Genomic DNA, 18,735 nt, shown 5'->3' on the forward strand with positions numbered 1-18,735 from the left:
ATTGTTGGATTCATTTCAAGGAAATCGGGGTTTATGAAAAGTCTGGAGCACAGTGATAAATATGTTGAAGATAAGAAACATTCAGTAATGTGGAAAGCACAGCATAGATCATTTTATTCATTTAAGAGAAATGGAGGTCTAGAAAGAGGCTGGAGCAGATGCAAAGCATGTGGAAGATAGGACCTACGGGTTTATGTAGGGAGATTAGAAGAAACATGCTCTTATGTGTATCTATCTTGAGCTGGGTCCCCATGAAAGAAAGTTATGAGTTAGTGGTGACAGTTTGAGAATAGGGGAGAAAGTGCCAAGGCAGTAAGAAATGGGTAATAAAGAAAGTTATATACATGATCACCTGAATTTAGAGAAATTATACAGGTTTCAGGCCCAAAGTTTAGAGGAAATACCCATGTGGTAGATCCAGAGTGTGAAGAAAGTACACACATGAGAAATTCAGATATATCAGAGGAAAATTGTACATGTAATGAAAGCCAGAAGTAACCCCAAAACATAAAGCAAAAGCAAGAATAAAGGCAGAGCAGAGAATGGGAGCCGAGCGCAGCTTCTGAACCGTACACCAATCTCCTCTCTGCGCTCTGTCTCCAAAGCTCTCACCGCCTGCCCACCTTTCTTCCCGCCGGACAGTGGCCACCCAGAACGCCTTCCACCATGGCCACCTCAGCAAGTTCCAACCTGAACAAAGGCATCAAGCAGATGTACATGGCCCTGCCTCAGGGTGAGAAAGTCCAAGCCATGTATGTCTGGATCGATGGTACCGGAGAAGGGCTACGCTGCAAGACCCACACCCTGGACTGTGAGCCCAAGTGTGTACAAGAGTTGCCGGAATGGAATTTTGATGGCTCTAGCACTTTCTAGTCTGAAGGCTCCAATAGTGACATGTACCTCCTCCCAGTTGCCATGTTCCATGACCCTTTCTGCAAGGATCCCAACAAGCTGGTGTTCTGTGAAGTTTTCAAGTATAATCGGAAGCCTGCCGAAACCAATTTAAGGCACACCTGTAAGCGGATCATGGACATGGTCAGCAACCAGCACCCCTGGTTTGGAATGGAGCAGGAATACACTCTCATGGGGACGGATGGGCACCCCTTTGGTTGGCCTTCCAATGGCTTCCCTGGGCCCCAAGGCCTGTATTACTGTGGCGTGGGAGCTGACAAAGCCTACAGCAGAGACATCGTGGAGGCTCACTACCAGGCCTGCTTGTATGCTGGAGTCAAGATCACGGGAACAAATGCCAAGGTCATGCCTGGCCAGTGGGAATTCCAAATTGGACCCTGTGAAGGAATCCTCATGGGAGATCACCTGTGGGTGGCCCGCTTTTTCTTGCATCGTGTATGTGAAGACTTTGGCGTGACTGCAACCTTTGACCCTAAGCCCATTCCTGGGAACTGGAATGGCTCAGGCTGCCATACCAACTTCAACACAAAGGCCATGCGGGAGGAGAATAGCCTGAAGTACATTGAGGAGGCCATTCAGAAACTCAGCAAGTGGCACCAGTACCACATCCGTGCCTAAGATCCCAAGGGAGGTCTGGACAATGCCCGCCACCTGACTGGCTTCCACAAGATCTCCAACATCAACGACTTTTCCGCCGGTGTTGCCAACCGCAGCGCCAGCATCTGCATTCCCTGGTCTGTTGGCCAGGAAAAGAGGGGTTATTTCGAAGACCCTTCTGCCAACTGCGACCCCTTTGCAGTGACAGAGGCCATCATCCGCACGTGTCTTCTCAACGAGACTGGCGACGAGCCCTTCCAGTCCAAAAACTGAGGAGATGATGCTTCCAGCGACTGAGCCCTTCCCAGCTCTTCATCCCACTGCAACTCTCCCTCTCCCTGGTGTCTTAATTATCCTCATTACTCAAAAGTGGGATTTCAAGGTCTTTTTATTCCTCATGTCCAGTGAACCTTGCTTTGCTTGGTCAGGATAGAGGGGTCAAGTTCTCAATCTCCATGTACCCAGCCCCCGTTTTCTTCCTTTCTGATGTGTGGGTGGGCGCAGGGAAAGGTGGTGACTGCTTCTCTCTGGAGGTGAGCTTGTCTGGTAGATGTCACCTCCACACAAAGCAGCGTGTGAAGGAGGGAAGAACTTCCTCTAAAGGACAGCTGGAAGGGCAGGCCTGACTACTTAGGATGGCATGTCTCCTTCAATTCTTAAGATTAAACCAACTCTCACTAGTGGAGGTTAGGAGAAGAGCAAGAACTGGGGGTTAGTTTACCTCTTGTGTTTCTCTTGCTTGGAGCCACCCACACCCTTCACAAACAGCAGCTCAGTGACAACAGATGGCTGTCCTACCTTAAGAGAAGAAAAGTTATTTACTGCTTGGTCCTCCATTTATACACAAAGCAAAAGTAGTATTTTTATATTTAAATGTAAAAACAAAAAAATTATACAAGGGTTGTGGATATGTGTGTTTTTCTAAAGAAAACAAACATCCTGGTCACTGCGTGCCAAATGTGAGGTAAATTATTTGGTTCAAGGGTCCCCTTTGTAAGTAAAGGAAGTAGCAGTGGGGAACATAGTACTAGAAAAATTGGTTATTTGGGACTGTTCCTCATTTTACCAGGATTTCCCTGCCCAGTTTTTGCAGGCGATAGGTACACATTACTTGCAGTCTCTGAGCCCCGTGTCTAACTCTAGAAGACACACACGCACTTGTCCACACGTGGGTTTAGAAGTATGAGTTGGCTGGTCAACTTTGTTACTGACAAGGGGCTGTTGGGGTTATTTTTTGGTGGGATTTTAGCATGTCACTAAAGCAGGCCTTTTGATGTATTAAATTTTTTAAAGCAAAACAAGTTTTAGATTTTAATCAGATTTGTAGGGTTTCTAAGTCTAGTTTTACAGAATTGCCTGTTTGCTTCAACTGTCTTTCCACTTGCTTCTTGGTGGAGCTGGGGACAGACCTGGAGTTAAAACACTTGTAATTTTGTATTCTAGTGTCTTGTTCTCCCAGCAAAATGTTCTTGTCTGTTAAAATTCCTAGGGAGTAGTCTTTCCTATCATAATAAACACGCCCCGCCCTGTTCTCTGTGTCCCTCGCTGTTCTCTGTGGCTTGCCTGCTGTGGGTTTTCTCTTCCCGAGATGACTTCTAATTGCCATGTGCAGTATGTTCAGAGTTAGATAACTCGTCATTGTAAACAAACTGGAACTGCCCAGAGCAGGGCTTATAAATCACCCTAACATTTATAAGATCTCTTCTGTCGTGTTTCTTTGTGGCTTAAAAAAACTATTTCATTCTTGTACCCAAAAAGAAGGGAATGTTTTGTTTATAGGCAAAATAAGCTCAGACTTCTTCTTCTTCTTCTTTTTTTTTTTTTTTTTTCCAGTGGGGGGATAGCTTTTTAAAGTTTAGAGTCGTGTGGCAGACCTGGTGTGCCCTGCCATTTTGGATGTTTGGAGGCAAGGTCTCCATTTTTTTTTTTTTTTTTTTTGAAGTAGGGTCTCTCTCTGCCGCAGTCTGACCTGGAATTCACTGTAGACTCAGGCTGGGCTCAAACTCACAGCGATCCTTTTACCTCTGCCTCCTGAGGGCTGGGATTAAAGGCATACGCCACCATGCTGGAGGCAGGGTCTCTTGGTATCCTTGAATTATGTAGACTAGGGTGTCCATGGACCTAATGCATGCTAACCTGGAATTTGCTGTTTAGTCTCAGGTTGGCCTCAAACTCAGCAATCCTCTACCTCTGCGTCCCAAGTACTGGGATTAAAGGTGTGCACCATCACACCTGGTTTTGATCTGGTTTTGACCTACTGTTCTGTAACTTGGTTTCTAACATTCTTGGCTTATTTTGTAACAGCTCAAAGTATTTGTGAGAAAGAGTACTCTGCTCTTCCAAGACCCACCACGCTGGGTGGGTTGGGCAGGGGGTGGAAGCCAGACTCACTTGTATCCAAGCAGAGATCACAGGGCAGAATGATGGCAAAGAAGTGAAACCTCACTGACAAGCCTTTATAGTCAATTGAAATGGATTCTGTTGTGAGATTCAGGAATGTAAGGGAAAGACACAGTTGGTTTGTATATTCAAGGGGCTGATCCCCAAGGCCAGCCCACCCAGGTAGCGTGCTGGACTGGAGGCAGCAGGGGCCGCTGCAGCGGCTGTAAATGAAACTTGGATCAGAGACAGGCTATATTCCTACCAAGGTGAGGGGGCATCTTCTGGTTCTCTTTTGGGCTCCTGTCCCTAACTGAAACTGCCTAAAAGAAGCTAGCTATCTTCTGAGTCTCCTTCGTTATGACATTGGAAAGCTGAAAAATAGTAAAAAAAAAAAAAAAAAAAAAAAAAAAAAGGCTCCCTGGCACACAAGAGCATGAGTTATACCTCAGAGGAAATATAAAAGGTCATCCATAGGTCTAACTTAAAGGGAGTAGAACAAGGTAGATTATAGCTCAGGGCACAGATAATAAGCTGGCAATTTTCAAATGCTAATGTAGTCCAAAGGTAATGGCTCTGTACCTCTAATATTTAACTCTCCACAATTGCTGCAGTTCATTATTCAGCATCTAGTCACATATGTGGCTTTTGGGAGCCGAAGCTTTTGGTTCCCTGTTTGGAAAACATCATGTTGCACTTAGTACACATGGCAGACTGCTGTCCCATGTAGCTAGGAGGTTTTCCCCTAGCGTCAGGAGGTTTTCCCCTAACGTCTGATACATAGAGAGAAATATATCTTTGGAAATTTTTGTATCTATGTTTTTGGGATAGGAGCAGCTTCCCAGTGAAGGGAGGAGGGCTTCTGAAGGTGTGGAGGTACTCAAGATAGGAGCCAGGTTGGTTGGATCTCGTGTTGTTTTGGCTCGATGGGAAGGGAGACAAAGAGAGATGGAAAAGTGTTCAGCGACTCCTAACAGTAATGGCACTGTGAGGACACAAGCATAGTGACATTGAAAAGCACTCTTCCTTTTCGTTTGGCTCTTGCATTCTTTCCGCCCCTCCTGCATCATTCCCTGAGCTTTTGAGGGCATGATAGAGATGTGTCATTTAGTCCTGAGCATTCAACAATCACTTATTCTCAGCACTTTGATCAGTTTTAAGTCTCCCTCATAGTCACTGCCAACTGCAAAAAGAAACTCCTCTAACCAAAGGTGAGAGTAGCACTAACCTACGGGCATGAATGATAGGAGACAGAAATTGCCTGGACAGCTTAGGGGTGCCCACCTAAAGTGAATGGTTTACTTTTGGCCAGGTACAGAAATTATCCTTGGGCCTGTAGGGAAAAATGTGTGGTTATACTTTACTACAGGTCAGAAATGTCAGAAAGATCTGACCTTTCCTGACTTCTGCTCTTAGCAAGTCTTTCCACTCTCTACTGAAAAGTCCCTTCCTAGAGAATTCACTTTCTGAGAATATTGCCCCATTTTACAGAGACAAGTGAAACCTTATCTTCCTTACAAATATCTGTGAACCCAATATGTGATCTGGGCCATTCTCCAAAATTTCACAGCCTGAGCCTGTCCCCTCAGGTGAGCTTATCAAACTCCCTACTGCCTTCTTGGGCCAGAGCTCTGCCTTCCTCTCTCATGGGGCTTCGAAAGCCCTCTACTCTCCTTCAGCTAGAGCTCTTCCTTGCTCCCTTCTCTTACATTTGGGCTTAAGCCCTCCCTTCTCTTCCCTCCCCTGAAGCTTCAAGTTATAGTAAAACTTTCTGAACCTCATCCTCTGGTTTATGGGTTTCATTTTTTAAATTCATAAGACAAGGATACAGGAACACCCCCAACTTTTCTGCGTATTGACATACAAGGAACTCCAAAATCCCTGTATTACTATGATGACTCAGTAAAATAATTCTTAAGCTTTTTTTTTTTCTGTAGACATGCAAACACACACACACACACACACACACACACACACACACACACACATTGAAACAGGGCTTTGTTAGCCCAGGCAGGCCTTGTACTCAAAACCTTCTTGCCTAAATTTTATCCACTCCCAGAAACTTGTACACTGAGTAGATTTTATATTTTACAGATTTTTAAATCAATTTGTAACTAATGATAAAGTCATTAAAACACAGACTATCTCAGTGAAACAGGGACCTTAATTCCTCATACAAATGGAAAAAATGGTATAAATGGTCTGGCAGGTGCCAAGAGATTCTGAAGGAATATTTCAGTCCTTTCATTTGACTCTCAGATTATTCAATAATAATCCCAAGAAAATGAGGATTCTTCCAGGCATCTCGTGTTGGGAAAAGAAAAAAGCTGAAGCCTTGTGCCTCCCTAGGAGCAACTTCCCTCAGGAAAAAGTTTGAAGATCTTCCTGGAGAGAGACTGGGTTTGAGAAAGTGGTGAGGGTGAGCCCACACCTTACCTAGAAATGCTTAGCTGTACATACCTATTGCCTTCTTTTTCTACCTGTCTTTAATAACTTGCCACTTTACCTTGCCTTGTGGAGGGTTCGTGGCTGAGCCTGGTTTGCTATGGGTGTCAGGGCATAGTCTCTGACCCTAACTCCTAATCATGGTAAGAGCAGATGCAGAACAGAGTGGGAAGTATGGGGCAGACAGGGACTACATTGGCCTAAGATAGTGGGGATAACGGTGTTTTATTTATGGGGTCTATGATGAATATGGAGGCACAATCGGCAGGAAATTTGTAGGCAGGGAGGTCATAGGAGAGGAAAAGTCACAGTTGGTCTGGATAAGAATTTCTGTTAATGAAGTTTAGGATCTATATGAGCCTGTAGAATTCATCAAAGTGTTAAGTGGGCTGTTAGAGAAGACCATGCATGCCATTAAACAAGTGAACAAATAGATGTATTGTGTAATTTGGAGTTGTGACTATGAAGAGAGGTAAAGGTGTGAGGGAGTGATTATTTTAGATTGGGCCCAGCATGAAGGAGAGTGTCTTTACAAGGTGACATTTGATCAGACACATAAAGTGGTTACTGGAGTATAACTGTTAGTTTGTTACCCAGCAACCTGAAGAAACTGGCTCAGCTATCTGTCCTCAATAAACCAATTAACACAGCAGAAAAAATTGATTTATTCAAGGAGGCTACTTTGGAAAGAAGGAGGATTTCTACTAACACCCTTAAATCCATCTTCAGGGTCCTGACATAATGTTTAGGGTTGAGTAGAGGGCCAGATTTATACATATCTAAACAGTACTTCCTGGTCAAAATATGGACCCAACTATTATTGTCTGGGCTCCTGTGTCTCTTGGATGGTGGTCTGACAATTTTCCAGCACTGAGTGAAATTCCTTCCAGGGAAAACAAGCTTCCCCTCTGACAGGAACTAGACTGGAACCAGGCTTATACATTTTCTTTTTATCACAGCATGAGATTCTTAGGGAAATTCCATTTTCTTGGGACTTATTGTTTCAGTAATCAAAGAAAATGTCACCTTTCCTTTGAAAATATTGGCATGCTTTGGGTTCAAGATAGAGACACACAGGCAAATGGTTTCTTGAGTCTAATACTTTAACAGGTGAAGAGGAAAGAAAGATGAAAAATAAAGATAGAGAAAATGAGAAAGAGAGAGAGTACATGCACCAGAGAAAAAGCAAGGGAGCTCAAGAGATTAAGTGGCTTTGAGAGAGGGTTTTATGGATTATGGGAAGAGGATAGAAACTGCTCTGTGAGGGAGGAGCCGCAGGCAGTATGCTGAATTAGGACTTGGGTGAGGGGCACAGTATTTTCTCTTCTCTGCCCAGAGGTGCCCTCAATTATCATAACAGTGATACAGGACTTTTGGAGTTTGGAGAGGGCTTATGAACCCTAAATTTTGGGGTTCTGTCTACTCTATTTTTTTAAATTTTATTTATTTGCAATCAGAGAGAGACAGAGCGAGAAAGAGAGAGAGAACCACTGCAAATGAACTCCAGATGGATGTGCCCCTTGTGCATCTGACTTGTATGGGTCCTGGGGAATTGTACCTGTGTTCTTTGGCTTTGCAGGCAAATGCCTTAACCACTAAGCCATTTTTCAAGCCCTCCTGCCTACTTTTAAAAATAATTGAGGGTTTGAAAAATAGCTTAGCAGTTAAGGCACTTGCCTGTGAAGCCTACGAACCTATGTTTAAATCTCCAGGTCTCCACATAGCTACACATACAGTGACACAAGTGCACAATGTTGCACATGTGCACAAAGAGGAGCATGAGTTTGGAGTTTGTTTGCAGCAGCTGAAGGCCCTGGTGTGCCCATTCTCTCTCTCTCTCCTTCCCTCTTCCTCTTTCTCTCTCTCAAAATAAATAATAAAAACTTTATGAAATAATTGAAAAAAGACTGAGAAGGATAAATTATGAACCACTAAATTTATTTAGGAGGAAATTATGGATCCAGGGAGAAGGCTGGGACAGTTATATATGCCCACATGGAGGCAGAACCTGAGAGCTTATGGAGTGAAACTGCTAAGGGGGTTCCACAGAGATTGAAAAGGGCCAGAGCTTAAAGAAAGTCACACACACACACACGCACACACACACACACACACACACACACACGGGGAGTAGAGCAAAATGGAGTAGAGGCTCTCTCCTTCACATTAGGAAGAAAAGAAGCTAAAAGGTCGTCATTAAAGGACTCATAACTTAGAGTAATGACACAAGAAGAAAAAAGTTCCTTCCTGCCATCACAGCAAACAGGCTGCTGGAATGGGGTAAAGACTTACTGGAGCAGGGGCCCCAAAGTTTCAGGCAAGGAGAAATGAATAGCTAAGAATGTCTTGCCCCCTGGTAAGCCCCTCTTCAAACTTACTGGGTTCGGCTTTCCCATCAGCCAAAGGTTAGTCTTAGAGAGAGCTGACTGATTTTGACTCAAGGGGTTGATCCAAAAGGAGTCAACATATCTAAGTATGTCAGATGGGGGAAGAAATCAAGGATGTCACTGAGGGATGAGACTGAATCAGATACTAAATTCCAGTCCTACCAAAGCAGGAAAGGTAAAAAATCTTTTTGTTTCTTCTCTTTAGGTCTTTCTTTAGTTGGCCACAAAAAAAGAAAAAAAAAAAAACAAATAAAAAGAATTGGGCAAATCGAGAAGGACCATTATTAAATCATTATATTTACTAAGGGAAGTACAGAACTAAGGGAAGGAAAATGGTTACACTCATGTGGCCTGATAGCCCGCATGGTGGGCCTGGAAAATCCATAAAAAGAGAGTTAGAGAGAACAGAAAAGAAAATGCAAAGAGCTCCTGGAGGGTAGAAGAAGGTAGAGAGCCAATGTGGGAGTAGGGGCCATTGGTATTTGCTGGTGTCTCAGCCCAGCTGGTCCAAGATGATGGGAAACTCACCAGAACCTGGAGGTTCACAAGTGGTCAGGCAGCCTAGAGAGCTTTCCCTCCCTTCATAAGCATATTTATAACCTTACTATAGTGAGCTTTACCTTCCGGATCAGGTGAGCCACAGAGCCAGCTGACTGGTCTGGGCTAGAGGCTGTGCTGCCAAGTTCTAGAGGCTGAACTTCACCCACAAGATGGCAAGATTTCTAGGAAAGGGGATCTCCCTCCCAGTAGGAATGCAGATTGTCTGTGGAACAATCAAATCTTGGGAACTCCTTTAGGCAAGAGACAAGGAGAAGCCAACTTCCTCTCTAATCTTTAGCAAAGCCTAAGTATATTCCTGCTGTTGTTTTCAGGGGCCCAGTCACCACAGTTGCCTAACAAAGCTACCTGACTCTCTCAATCACTTTACATTGGATCTGCTGAAATGAACTGTGTAAATTAAATAGGCAAATTAAAGACTGGACTGGCAGTCAGAGGAATGTCCATACTCATGATTTTGGAAAACAGAAAAATCTCAGTAAATGTGAGCCTTAGCATACAAAATAATTTCACCTCAAAGGAAATAAACAAGATCTCTCATGCATAGGTCTAGCTATTAAAAAAAAAAAAAAAAAAAAGAATGGCTGGAGAAATGGCTTAGGGGTTAAGCACTTGCCTGTGAAGCCTAAGGACCTGGGTTCAAGGCTCTATTCCCCAGGATTCATGTTAACCAGATGCACAAGGGGGCACATGTGTCTGGAGTTCATTTGCAGTGGCTGGAGGCCCTAGCATGCCCATTCTCTTTCTCTCTCTGCCTCTTTCGCTCTGTCTGTTGCTCTCAAATAAATAAATAAAAATAAAACAACGGAAAAGGGATATATATATAGAAGAAATGTAACCCAGAAATATAACTTCAGCTGGTCACAAACATAAGTCATACACAGAAAAAGATAATTTGGCTTATTTATTTATTTACTTAGAGGTAGAGTTCCAATGTAGCCCAGGCTGACCTGTAACTCACTCTGAGATGCCAGGCTAGCCTCAAACTCAGAGAAATCCTCCTACCTCTGCCTCCCAAGTGCCTGGGCTACCATGTCTGGCTCATTTGGCTATTTTAAAAGGCTTAATATAGGCCAATATAATTTTGGCCCTGGACCTGAAACACAACTCAACAATTGCTGGAGCCAGTTTATAAAGTTGTAATGATCCAAGTGTGGTGTCTAGGAACCTCAGTTTTTGGTTCCTTTCTGATCAAGTATCACCTTGCACTTTGTGCATTTGGCAAACATTGTTATTGTTCCAAGTTGCTAAGAGGCTTAATCCTAGGCTCTGCCATATGAGGCTGAATAAAAAGGAAGGCAGCTCTTGAGAGATATAACTTAATCTATAGAGCTGTTCTAAAAGAAACTCCTGGATCACTCTGATCTACTTAGCCATTATAATCATATATATATATAAACTCCTATCTGACCTGACATTTACACGTGACACAGCATTTTAAGGATATATCAAGTGATATATAAAATGACTAAAAAGTTTCAAATTATTTAACATGACTAAAAAATTAACTAATTTTGAAGTTTTTAGTTTTCAATTTTTTAAAAATTCCTTATAATAATCATAAAAGACAGCTCATGGTTTGTATTTACTTGTTACAGAGATCTATGGATATTTTAGAGTTAGAATTAATTAAAGGATGTCAGGCTGACAAAAGCTAAAAGCTTTGATTAATTTTAATTTGTTATTGTCAATTGTTTAACCATTTCAGAGGTCAAAAGGCCATAGACACAATGAAATTTTGTATACTTTGGCTATTTTTAATCTATTCAAATAAATTTTCTGCCTAATAAATGAAGGCTTTACCCAGTGGCAAAAAGTACAAATATTTGGATAAAGTTTAATCTCTGAATATAATTTAATGATAGCTTCTAAATATATCATTTAATAAAATTATTTTATTTTTTTCATTATTTTAAACAATTTTTGAATATCAGTAATAGCAGAACAATATTTTTCTAAGTAGAGAATCAGTTGTTACAGCAAACTAATAAAGGTTTTATCAATTGAAAACACATAAACTTTAATTTTGGATGGAATTTAATCATTAGTTTTAAATGTTTCATTTAGTAATAGGTCAAAACATAAAATCCTTTCTTATAAGTCATTTTTGAAAGCATTGTTAGTATCATAACAATATTTAAGGAACTTTACTGATGTGTACAGAGAACCAGGTGACAGAATATTAAAATTTTGACCTGAGAAATTTGATGGTCTTTAATATTACCAACTTAGTTGTATTCATGTCACCTTTTCTCAGTTTATATCTCATAACCTAATCCTGTAAAAAAGTGCCTTAATCAGAAAGTAAATAATACTTACTATAACCTTTTGATCAGAAGTACATAGTTTATCTTTTATCTTTCTTATTAAATGAAAACTCTGAAAGCTGTAATTCGTAACACTTTTTTTAATTCATTTTGTTTATTTTTGTTTATTTTTATTTATTTATTTGAGAGCAACAGGCATAGAGAGAAAGAGGCAGAGAGAGAGAGAGAGAGAGAGAGAATGGGGGTGCCAGGGCCTGCAGCTACTGCAAATGAACTCCAGACATGTGCGCCCCCTTGTGCATCTGGCTAACGTGGGTCCTGGGGAGTCGAGCCTCGAACCAGGGTCCTTAAGCTTCAGAGGCAAGTGCTTAACCGCTAAGCCATCTCTCCAGCCCATGTAACACTTTTTAAGTGAAAATTTAAGATGTTGTATCTGAAAGAAAGCATGATTATGGTATCTTAGTAGTTATAAATATAGACAAAATATATCAGTAGCCTTGTATCTTATTAGTAAATCCAAATTAATTAATTTGTTAGGGATTCAAGTCATTATAAGAAAACTTTTGGAACCATCTAAAAATCTTGAACTTTAATTGAACTTGTAAGCTAATTTAGAAAACAAATGATTAAAGCTTGCTTTTTTTGTTCACCATTAAGACATCTGTCTACCATTGCAGTGAGCATAAACAAGTATTTTTCTTTTAATGCTGAAAACACAGAGATGAACTAATTTAAATGCATTGTAAACGTGTTCACTGGTTTACAATACATATATGTATATTTTAAAGTCAAAGCATTTATTGTCCATAGATTTAGTTATGTGTTTTTTGGACATAAAACCGCTTACAGACAGAATACAGGAAAAGAACATGAACACATTACATGACAATTGTAATGTGGGCGGACTCCCAAGGAGCTGGCCAGAATGGCTGCTGGAGTCCTTCTCCTTCCCCCGCCCCCAACTCCCCACCCATGAAATTATTTGGTGAGTCAGTTCATGTGTCTGATACTGTTATGTTGAGTAATGTGGGAATTTGGAAAAGACAAAGCTGTGATTTGTTGGTAATCCTGCTTAAGGGCAGGGTGTCATGCCTTGCTCTGGTGTTGCTGGAAATCTGGTTAGAGAAGAGTGAAAGTTGTACCAGGCTGCAACTATCTTCTGCACCAGAGAAATTGCATTATGAAATGTGGAAGCTGAGATTTCAGAAGAAGGATAGAAGAAAACACTGGAATTATGGTTTTGAGCAGTAGAAGAATCATGGTATAATAGTAGAAGGGGGATAGAAAGTCTCCCAAAGGGGTGGAGAAAGGGAGACTTGTCATTTGTTGTTGTTCTGCTTGAGAAGGAACTGCAGATCCACTATGGGTCTGAAATCTAGAATCGATCCAGATTTTAGCCCTAGGAGGTTAAGATACTCTGTAGATGGGTCTGGCAATCAAAGGAGTATACAGAAATAAGGACTACAGACTTCTTCACATTTCTTTGCATCTCTTAAGTTTGTGATTCAAGGTCATATGGAAAAAATACCCACAGGGTGGAGAACAAATATTTGTGTACTTCAACTAGGCTTGGGAAATGGAAGGTCCTGGACACCATGCCTGAGTATACATCACCTGACTCAGTGCTGAAGAAGCCATGAAGAGCTGTTAAATTTGCCAGCCCCTGCAGGGTGGGAAAGGGGCTGAGTCTTCAGCACAGACAGAAGGAAAAAGGAGAGAAGTAGGGCAACAAAGAAGTTTTCCTGCCAATACCTCCAAGTCATGGCATCTTTTGTTAGGTTTTGGGTTCAGATAGAGCCACTGAGTCAAATGATTTGTGGTGTGTGTGTGTGTGTTTTAGTTTAAAACTTTACTTTAATGAGTGACAGACAAGGGGAGCAGTAATTTTCAAATATTTCTCACATATTGAAGTGGCAATACTTTAAGTGTATATATTAAGTGAAATACATCATTAAAATTAATCTTCACCTGGCTTTGTAAAAAATAGTTTAAAAATATTTATTTATTTACATGTATGTGTATGGGGTCATCAGGACCTCTGGCTGCTACAAATAAACACCAAATTATGTGCTTAGCTTATGTGGGTGACTTAGAAATTGAATCCAGGCTGTCAAGCTTTGAAATCAGGTACCTTTAACCACGTAGCAATCTTCCCAGCTCTCTGGATATTGCTTTAAACATGTTGTTACCAGACAATCTGAAATCTAATGACAGGCATATACGTATTGAGTAGACTTGCCCTCCAGCAAAGTGAGAGAGGCTCACAATGAGTTTGTCCACTAAGCTGAAAAGAAATTGTAAGGTTGTTGTAAGATAGGGCTCTATGGAGTCAAGAGTCAGCAAGGCAAGCCCTATATGATGTCACTTTTAAGAGCATGTGATTGTGATTCTACAGAAAGCTCTGCGCTGATTTATGTTTGAAGAAAAAGGATTGTAAATTGGTCACCTGTCCATATGACATCACTGATTATCTAGTACCAGGGTGGGATTTATTAACTTTGCAGCCCTGGACTTCACATTCATTCTTCCTTTCATCCTGTCAGAGTCTCCAAAGGAGAAATGCACTAGCAGAGGAAAGAGAGAATGAAGGAGTAGGAGGATTATTGTTAATTAAAGTGGCAAGGACAGAAGAAGAGCAGAGATTGAAGTTCTTTGGATAAAGCCAAAGGTATAAGAAGTCAGCAAGCAAGCCAATTTGTTTTCTCTGTCTCCTTATGTGTTGCACAACAGCCTAGGTCCTGACCTTGGGGACCTCACTGCTCCAACAGGACAGATGAGTTCTAAAAGGGATCTTTTCAGGACTAGGACCAAAGGTCCTGGTAGGATTCATATTACATGTCTGTCTTCCAGGGCCATGTTCTGCAATGACTTAAAGGAAAAGTATGAGAAGAGGATCATAATTAAAGGGGTTGATGCTGAGACCATGCACACACTCTTGGACTACACATATACCAGCAAGGCACTGATCACCAAGCATAATGTTCAGCGGGTTCTGGAAGCTGCCAACCTATTTCAGGTGTGTGGATAAACCAGCTTTGTGTTATTCTTAAAGCAGGTAAAAGCATCAAGTCCTCAAAGACATGCTTTGGTTGTATCCAAGGCCTATACCTGAGATGGACATGTATATAACCCCCCACCACCACACACACACTGGTCCTGTGCTTTCCTCAAGGTCAGAAGATGCTCATTAGGACATTTTCTGAGAGGTAATGGGATAGAGCATTGATTTCCTTATAAGGAGAAAATAGGGAGTTGGTGCCCAGGTCCTACACATGGCTCTTGACTCCAGAGCATTGATTGCAAATGCAGTAACATCTCCAGAAGCTATGGCTGCATCTACCTCCTCCTACATACAATTTTGGGGTCTTAGCATAAGAGGGAGGGATATGGATTAGTTTTCCCAGTTTTGTGTGGTGAAAGTACAATCAGACAGAGGATGACTAAGGCTGTGATGCAATGGCTGGGAAAAATCACAAAGAAGTTAGAAGTATTATAAAAGATGAAGGAGAGGATCTTCAGAATTAACTTGTGCTTAAAATAACATATTATTTACATTTGATCTTTGCTTTAATCCAGTTATAATGATTACATTAATTTCATAAAATAATTAGACACATGTATGACATCAGTTGCATCCAGTTATAACAAGGGTCCCATTCAAGTTACCGTCTTTGCCCAGGTCTAGGAGATCACATCATTGAATTTGATTCCACTGTTTAAGGACATCATTGCCTATATATTGAGACTGATGAGAAACAGTCCAAGGACAAGTCAAATAGGCCATTTCCAGGGGTCAGAGATAAGAACCAGATCTGGTGCACAAGTTGGCACTTTGGGTAGTGATTTTTACTTGGTTCATCAGTGGCTTGCAGTTAAAGAGAACAGAAAGCTAAAGTCCAGGAAGATAAAGATCCTTAAGGGTTTTAGAGTCCAAGACTATTGGCAGTGGTCACTAGTGATAAGGAGATAGCTTCATGCCACATTAGCAGCTATATGAGAAGTTCTTTCCAGAGAACTTCACTGAGGCAAAACAGAAGTTTGTGGCTTCAGTGAAGAAATGAATTTTCAGACAACCAAATATGAAGCAAAGTTGGATTTACTAAATCAGAAAGAAAGGTTTTGAGAAAGAAGGAAGGAGAGACAGTCACATTCAATAGGACAACTGTGAGCTTGTTTTATTTATTTATTTTTTTATTATGAACATGTTTTGTATGGATACATCATGGGTTTGTACCACCTTTTTCCTTCTCCCTGTCCCCATTCCACTGTCCCCTCTCAGTGGGGTTGCTGGTATTTCCCATGGGTTTGTGGGTTATGCATTGTGAGAGCAGCAGTCAGTTATTGGAGGGAGACTATGTCTCTGGGTATGATGTCCAAATTTATGTCTATTGCAATCTTTCTGCCCCTCTTGCACAAAATTGCTTGAGCCTTGGTGTGTGTGTGTGTGTGTATGTGTGTGTGTTTTATGTCTACTTCAGTTACAAGCTGTTAGGAGCTTCTGTATTTCTGCTTTGGTGTGTGTTGAATATCCTCAGCATCTGTCTCCTTCACCCTGGCACTGGTTGTCAAGCTCACTATGGAAGTAACACTCTTGCTTGTCTCTTCAATTCATCTGTGGTTTCACCTGGGTCTTGGCTCAAATGTGAGGGGTGATCTATCTCCTCAGATATCACTACCTTCTGCCAAAGGGGAAAAAAAAAAAAAAAAAGATTCTAAAACAGTCAGTGAAGTCAGCATAGGTTAAATTCAATAAATGTTAATTTAGTAATATTTTGATGAATGCAGCCCTTTAACAATCAGTAGATGGAGAGTGATTTAGTGTTTTGTTGTGAAAAATATATATATATATGAATCTGATGCCTCTCATTTTATCTCTAAAGGCTATTAATAAACATCCCCCTTTCCCTAAAAAGGATATTTATAACAAATTAAATAATTTTCCTTAGTAAACAAAGTTTTAAGGTAGACTGATGAGGATCACTGTTCAAAATTAGAAATGATAATAGAGTGCTAAAGATTCAAGGTTATAGAGCATTTTGGACCTAAGCAATCACAGTTTATTTATTGTCTTTGATAAGATGCCTTTAAGAAAATACACATTGTTTCTGTAGGCCTCTTAGGATTACAAGTGGCATCTGAAGTTTCCTGCCTTTCCCAGTACAAAAAGTAGGTCAGATCCCAGAAACAGTCTCCTTCTTCTCACATCTTTTTCTGTCCACAATGCCAGTTTCATTTCTATCCCATTTCAGTGGGATTTGCTTTGCTGTGGCTTGAGTTTGGAAAAGATTTTTAAGGTCTGGCAAAGAAGGGAACATGGAAGGGAGATAAGAAAATTGACTATGAAATAGTCCAGGCAACTTAGTTAGGTCATGCTTCAAAATAAAAGGTAAAATTAGGGATATAGCTCAGTGGTATAGTGCTTGCCCAGCATGCACAAGACCCTGGGTTCAATATCTAGTACCCAAACCATAAAAAGTAAAGATGACGATGGGTATCATATTTCCTCCAGGAATAACATACTACCCTGGAACAGATAAAATCTTGGCCTGTTAGCCATGGCAACTAAACCCAGGGCATCACAGTGATATCCAGGTCTGTGGTAATTAAAATGAATCTATTGACAGTCACTATATAGAAGGAGGAAGGGAGGGGCCCAGCTTTAATAGGGATTCCTTCCTGTTCTCCCCCAGCTGTCAGTGACCTTGGTAGATGATAAACATATAGTAAATGGCAGGTTAACCAACATGAAGACTCCACAATACAGCTTCCACAAGGTCATCATCTATGCTTGAGTGGAATTTTGCAGTGATGCAACTGACTTGGTGTAACCCATGCTCCTAAAGTAATTCTTCACCCAGGGTCTGTGAGTAACCTCAGTAGACTCATTGGGTCACCAAGTTGGACATTGGTGGAGTCATACTGTCATCTGTTATTGGTGAATTTCTGACTGTCTCATGCACTTGCCTCCAAGTATTCCCTTCCATGATGGACTGTACCCCCTCAAACTGAAAGCCAAAATGAAACCTTCTTTCATTAAGTTGCTGATTCTTGTCAAGTATTTTGGCATAGCAACAATAAAAGAAACTAATACAGCATGCACAGAATAGAATGGGAACTCCAGTGGACTGGAGAGTTTCACCAGGATTATTAAGTCACCTGTTGGTTTCCTTTCTATTGGGAATTACCACATGATTGTAATTAGGATGTTCCTAAAAATTGTCAGTTTTTCCAGATAAGGATCTTCAGTCTCTTCCCCAGAATTATAAAGCAACTTGTGTATATTAGGAGCTGGCCAAAGATGCATATCTTTTTAAAATTTCTTCATTTTTTGTATAGCACCTGTAAGTTACTTCCTCAGTTTCTGGTGTGCCTGGGTCTGAAAATTCTCCATTGTGGTTTATTCAGAAAATAAATCTATTCCAGATGGAATAGCTACTATACTGCAAGAGGTGGGTGATTGAAAAAGACAGGGGAGCTGAAAATGTCTTAAACCTGTTCAGTATTATTATCCCTCCACTCTCGCCCTCATTGTGCCTTTTCTTTATGGTTCTGATGCACAAATTTCCTCTTCAGGAATTGGTCTGACTTTCTTCCACTTAGCAAAGTTATTTTATTCAGTTTGCCAGGTTTTGTATCCTGAGGCTTGGAATATGGTGTTTCCCAGCTACACTGAAGGTATTTCATTTCTGGTGTTCTATATTTTTGTTGTTGTTGTTGTTCTCCTTTAAGTTTGGAGTGATTTTATATATTACAAACTGTAATCTTTTCTAATCATGTTGAAAATTCTTTCCGTAGGTCATGCAACTTATAACTTTTAAGCATAACTCTATTTCATGTACCAAACATGTACCATGTTTTGTCAGATATTTTGGCCCTTTCCCAGATTAGTTTTACCTTGACGTGCATTTTAGAAAAGCCTTCCATTGCTTATACTCATTTAGAATTTCATTTAACTCATATTCACAGCTTTAAAATTTGATATTGTTTGATTATTTGATATTTTATGTCATCACATTTATAGCTTTGATATTTAAATATTTAGTACATCTCAAATTATTTTGTCATAAATATTTTCTTCTCTGTTCTTCCTTTTCTTCCTCCTACACAATCTTTCATCTCCAAATATAGGCTTTAATAGAGATATAGAGCAAACTTTGCTTATTTCTGATTTTCTTTCTATAATCTCG

The 18,735-nt window shown here is 40.7% G+C and overlaps 1 protein-coding gene and 1 pseudogene across 1 annotated transcript in view; both read left to right on the forward strand.

The window, feature by feature from the left end:
* Klhl6 (kelch like family member 6) overlaps window positions 1-18,735 on the forward strand; it is a 64,544-nt gene that overhangs the window by 23,179 nt on the left and 22,630 nt on the right. The window contains 1 exon segment of the mRNA XM_004670146.2: window positions 14,399-14,564. Coding sequence (XP_004670203.2) covers window positions 14,399-14,564 — 166 coding nt within the window.
* On the forward strand, window positions 667-1,782 carry LOC101606147 (annotated as a pseudogene).

Source organism: Jaculus jaculus, chromosome 8, assembly GCF_020740685.1.
Source record: "Jaculus jaculus isolate mJacJac1 chromosome 8, mJacJac1.mat.Y.cur, whole genome shotgun sequence".
Taxonomy (NCBI): Eukaryota; Metazoa; Chordata; class Mammalia; order Rodentia; family Dipodidae; genus Jaculus; species Jaculus jaculus.